This window comes from Musca domestica, unplaced genomic scaffold, assembly GCF_030504385.1.
Source record: "Musca domestica strain aabys unplaced genomic scaffold, Musca_domestica.polishedcontigs.V.1.1 3, whole genome shotgun sequence".
NCBI lineage: Eukaryota > Metazoa > Arthropoda > Insecta > Diptera > Muscidae > Musca > Musca domestica.
The window spans coordinates 6,374,694-6,379,553 of NW_026712299.1; the positions used below are offsets into that span (position 1 = coordinate 6,374,694).

The 4,860-nt window shown below is 34.4% G+C and overlaps 2 protein-coding genes across 2 annotated transcripts; one reads left to right on the forward strand and one right to left on the reverse strand.

The window, feature by feature from the left end:
• The first annotated feature begins 304 nt into the window (after window positions 1-304).
• Window positions 305-1,993, forward strand: LOC101898595 (chitinase-like protein Idgf1). Its single transcript, XM_005179354.4, has 3 exons — window positions 305-465; window positions 528-1,055; window positions 1,108-1,993. The coding sequence occupies exons 1-3, from the start codon at window positions 354-356 to the stop codon at window positions 1,872-1,874; spliced, it is 1,407 nt and encodes a 468-aa protein (XP_005179411.2). The 5' UTR covers window positions 305-353; the 3' UTR covers window positions 1,875-1,993.
• Window positions 1,994-3,329: 1,336 nt separating this feature from the next.
• On the reverse strand, window positions 3,330-4,860 carry LOC109611916 (chitinase-like protein Idgf1). Its single transcript, XM_059124624.1, has 3 exons — window positions 4,706-4,860; window positions 4,095-4,640; window positions 3,330-4,042 (listed from the first exon to the last, which is right to left on the reverse strand). The coding sequence occupies exons 1-3, from the start codon at window positions 4,815-4,817 to the stop codon at window positions 3,402-3,404; spliced, it is 1,299 nt and encodes a 432-aa protein (XP_058980607.1). The 5' UTR covers window positions 4,818-4,860; the 3' UTR covers window positions 3,330-3,401.

Here is a 4,860-nt window from a genome sequence, read left to right on the forward strand (position 1 = left end):
CGGGAGCTCTACTAAATACGCATATCGGTGTAGGGTATCATATAGTCGGCCCCGCCAAACTGTAGTCCTTTCTTTATTTGTTTTAATTAGTACCAGATCTATCTAGCTGTTGCTGGCTATATTGTATAAATATAACTATAATTACTAACACAAATGTCCGACTAATTTTATTCTATGGGCGAGCTATGAGAATTCTCTAATACCATTCGCCTATTTATATCTGTACATGGGCGTCAATCATGACTAAAGCTCTGCGGTCAAAGTGAAATCGAAAGTAATTCATCTGAGTTTCATAAACCAATTGCGACATTCTGCAGTTGCTTCTGAATTCTTCACCGTTAAACATTTTCAAGATGAGAACGCCAAGAATATCAATTTTTATTCTGCTCTTTTTGTATTCTTTAAAAATTGCATTTGGCAAAAATTTAATTTGCTACTGGGATGTGACGAGCTCCCAACGATATGGTGGGGAAAAAGTGCCACATAAATTATTAATTCAGTTGTCAAATAATAAAAATCACTTACAGGAGATTCCAAATTCACCAGCAACCATCTTATCCGGGGCTCGGCAAATTGTAGCCACTTGGTGTACGCTTCGGCCCATCTCGACGCGAAAACTTTTGGAATACATTTTCCACATCACATACACCTTATTACCAAACCAAAGACACTGAAACAATCACATCCCCAGCTGAAGGTGTACCTGAGCCTGGGCGGTGATGGTGATGCCAACGATAAATACGATCAATTGAAATATTTGCATTTAATGGAGAAAAGTGAACATGTCCAGCGGAAGTTTATTAATCGAACAATTGAATTTTTGAAATTGTATCAATTCGATGGCTTGGATTTGGCCTTTCCCTTGCCGCGCAATCAGCCAAGTCAGCAATCAAATATAGGCGCGTTTCTCAATGATGTCAATAGAATGTGGGGAAGTCCGACAACAACGTCATATCGTCCACTGTTTAGTAAATTTCTTGCAACAGTAAAGGAAGCTTGTGGTCGAAATAATTTGCAATTGACCCTGACAGTGGTGCCCAATGTTAATTCCAGCCGTAAGTTGTTGTGGTTAGTTTGGTGTTCTTATTTAATTAATTTCTATTGCAGATTTTTACGATGTATCTGAAATCCATAAAAATGTGGAATTTATAAATCTCTTTGCCTTCGATTTCAATACACCCGAAAGAAATCCCAACGAAGCAGATTATTCGGCACCGTTGTATTTCAATGCCCAGCCAAGACCTCAACCCTATGCCAATGTGGATTTTCAGGTCAACTATTGGCTACAAAATGGTTGTCCCGGGAACAAACTTAATTTGGGTATTGCCTCATATGGTCGAGCCTGGAAATTAACCATCGATTCCGGATTATCGGGTACGCCAATTGTCGAGGACACCCAGGGTCCGGCTAATTTTGGCAAAATGAAAGCCCACAACAGTTTACTCAGCTGGGCTACAATTTGTAAACATTTCCCACCTCGACGACTTTATGGGCGCCCACTAATGGAATACACCGATCGATATGGCAACTATGCTTTTCGTGTTGCCAATCAAAATAATACCGGCGGCATTTGGATCAGTTATGATGGTCCCAAATTTGCTGCCACAAAAGCAAAATATGCCATGGACAAGGCTCTGGGTGGGGTGGTGTTGTATGATCTGAGTCGTGATGATTTCCGGGGTCAATGTGGTAATATTGATTTTCCAATTTTACAGTCCATTCGAGGAGTATTGAGTATTAAAGCAAACCCCCAAAAGCGTGTCATTTCTGCTACACCGAGGAGGATAAAAATGCTTGTCAAGCCGTCGAGGAAATCGTGGGCGCCCACACAGGTGACTGATGCTTTGCATTTGTTGAGTGTATTAACACGTTGAACATGTTATATTATTCCTGTAATTATGATTTGTAATGTCAGAAAAATGTGAGAATAATACGGAGCATATTTTATATACCATTAGCCCCTGATCTCCACGGGGCTTCCTGGTTTTATGAACTTTTTATTTTCTGAATGGCCATAAGGATTATTGTCGAGGATTTTTAAACAGAATTTTATGTGGGACGATAAGAGCTACAATTGGGAATTATTTAAAGAATATTTTCTGAATGGCTTTAGGAGCTATATTCGGGGAGAATATTTTCTGAAGGTCTGTAAGAGCCATAAAAGAAAATGTTTAAGAATATATTTAAAGTTTTTTGGATTTGATATTGGGGTTTTCAATAGGTATATTTCATGAAGGGGGACATAAGAGGTAAAATCGGGGATTTTTTAAAAAATATTTTCTGAAGGGCTCCAGAAAAATATTTTTCGAAAGCCTTGGGGAATGATTATGAGGATTTATGAAGAATAACATAATTGAACTAGAAGATACTAGAAGATTTTTGAGAATATTTTCTAAAGATTCATAGAAAGTACAGGGTGATGTGAAAAAACTGTAACCAACTTCAGACTGCTGTCATTTCGAAGCCACTCGTCGGACAGCTGTTAAAATTATTCCAGTGACAGCTCATTATATTGTTTACAAGCGTACAAAAGCATATTGGTGAGAATTTTCACAAAAAAAAGAACTTATTCGTGATGGAATTCAAGCGTGATAGTGTGATTTATTTATATTTTAATAATAATAATAATAATAATAATAATAATAATAATAATAATAATAATAATAATAATAATAATAATAATAATAATAATAATTCAAGTTTGTTTTTTTAATCGACCTTTTCCAATGTAATTTCAATAAATAAATATTTCTTTGAGCTTTAGGTCCTAAAGCTCAAAGAAATATTTATTTATTATTAATAATAATAATAATAATAATAATAATAATAATAATAATAATAATAATAATAATAATAATAATAATAATAATAATAATAATAATAATAATAATAATAATAATAATACTAATAATAATAATAAGAATAATAATAATAATAATAATAATAATAATAATAATAATAATAATAATAATAATAATAATAATAATAATAATAATAATAATAATAATTCAAGTTTGTTTTTTTAATCGACCTTTTCCAATGTAATTTCAATAAATAAATATTTCTTTGAGCTTTAGGTCCTAAAGCTCAAAGAAATATTTATTTATTATTAATAATAATAATAATAATAATAATAATAATAATAATAATAATAATAATAATAATAATAATAATAATAATAATAATAATACTAATAATAATAAGAATAATAATAATAATAATAATAATAATAATAATAATAATAATAATAATAATAATAATAATAATAATAATAATAATAATAATAATAATAACAACAATAATAACAATAACACAAAATGTATCCAATGCCAAAAAAATGAAAAACTAATTTTTGCCACATAAAGTATAAAACTCAGTTTGCCACTGGGCTCTCACGAATATCATTTTATAACATTCAACACCTTTCGTATGGACTGTAAAATTGGAAAATCAATACCACAACATTGACCCCGAAAATCATCACGACTCAGATCGTACAACACCACCCCACCCAGAGTCTTGTCCATGGCATATTTGGCTTTTGTGGCAGCAAATTTGGGACCATCATAGCTGATCCAAATGCCACCGGTATTATTTAGATTGGCAACACGAAAAGCATAGTTGCCATATCGATCGGTGTATTCCATCAGTGGGCGCCCATAAAGTCGTCGAGGTGGGATATGTTTGCAAATTGTAGCCCAGCTGAGTAAGCTGTTGTGGGCTTTCATTTTCCCAAAATTAGCCGGACCCTGGGTGTCCTCGACAATTGGCGTACCCGATAACCCGGACTCGATGGTTAATTTCCAGGCTCGACCATATGAGGCAACACCCAAATTAAGTTTGTTCCCGGGACAACCATTTTGTAGCCAATAGTTGACCTGAAAATCCACATTGGCATAGGGTTGACGTCTTGGCTGGGCATTGAAATACAACGGTGCCGAATAATCTGCTTCGTTGGGATTTCTTTCGGGTGTATTGAAATCGAAGGCAAAGAGATTTATAAATTCCACATTTTTATGGATTTCAGATACATCGTAATAATCTGCAATAACAATAAATTAAATAAGAAAATCAAACTAACCACAACAACTTACGGCTGGAATTAACATTGGGCAACACTGTCAGGGTCAATTGAAAATTGTTTCGACCACAAGCTTCCTTTACAGCTGCAAGAAATTTACGAAAAAGTGGACGAAATTTACTAAACTGTGTCGTTGTTGTCGGACTTCCCCACATTCTATTGACATCATTGAGAAAAGCGCCTATATTTGATTGCTGACTTGGCTGATTGCGCGGCAAGGGAAAGGCCAAATCCAAACCATCGAATTGATGTAATTTCAAAAATTTAATTGTTCGAATAATGAATTTCTGCTGGGCATGTTCACTTCCCTCCATCAAATGTAAATATTTCAATTGATCGTATTTATCGTTGGCATCATCATCACCGCCCAGGCTTAGGTACACCTTCAGCTTGGGATGTGATTGTTTTAACGTCTTCGGTTTGAAGATAGGCAGTGGTGGATCATGTTGCGGAAAATGAATTTCAAAGGTTATGGCGTCGAAATGGGCCGAAGCATACACCAAGTGGCTACAATTTGCCGAGCCCTGGATAAGATGGTTGCTGGTAAATTTGGAATACCCTGTAAGTGATTTCGATTTATTGTTAATTGAATTAAGGATTTATGTAGTGTAGAATTATTTTTACTATATCCTATAGAACTCTTCATATCCCAGTAGCAAACCATATTTTTGCCAAATGCAATTCGTAAGAGTTGCATAAACAGCTCAAGGAAGAGGAATTGTTTTGGCGTTCCCATCTTGACAGTATTCAACGTTGAAGAATTCAAAAGCAACTGCTGC

Excerpts from the sequence above, each read along its gene's own strand:
- LOC101898595 (XM_005179354.4), top strand. The coding sequence starts at position 354 with ATGAGAACGCCAAGAATATCAATTTTTATTCTGCTCTTTTTGTATTCT. Across the intron at positions 466-527 it reads GACGAGCTCCCAACGATATG|GAGATTCCAAATTCACCAGC; the intron begins GTGGGGAAAAAG and ends AATCACTTACAG. Across the intron at positions 1,056-1,107 it reads GCCCAATGTTAATTCCAGCC|ATTTTTACGATGTATCTGAA; the intron begins GTAAGTTGTTGT and ends TTTCTATTGCAG.
- LOC109611916 (XM_059124624.1), bottom strand. The coding sequence starts at position 4,817 with ATGGGAACGCCAAAACAATTCCTCTTCCTTGAGCTGTTTATGCAACTC. Across the intron at positions 4,641-4,705 it reads GAAGAGTTCTATAGGATATA|GGTATTCCAAATTTACCAGC; the intron begins GTAAAAATAATT and ends AATCACTTACAG. Across the intron at positions 4,043-4,094 it reads GCCCAATGTTAATTCCAGCC|ATTATTACGATGTATCTGAA; the intron begins GTAAGTTGTTGT and ends TTGTTATTGCAG.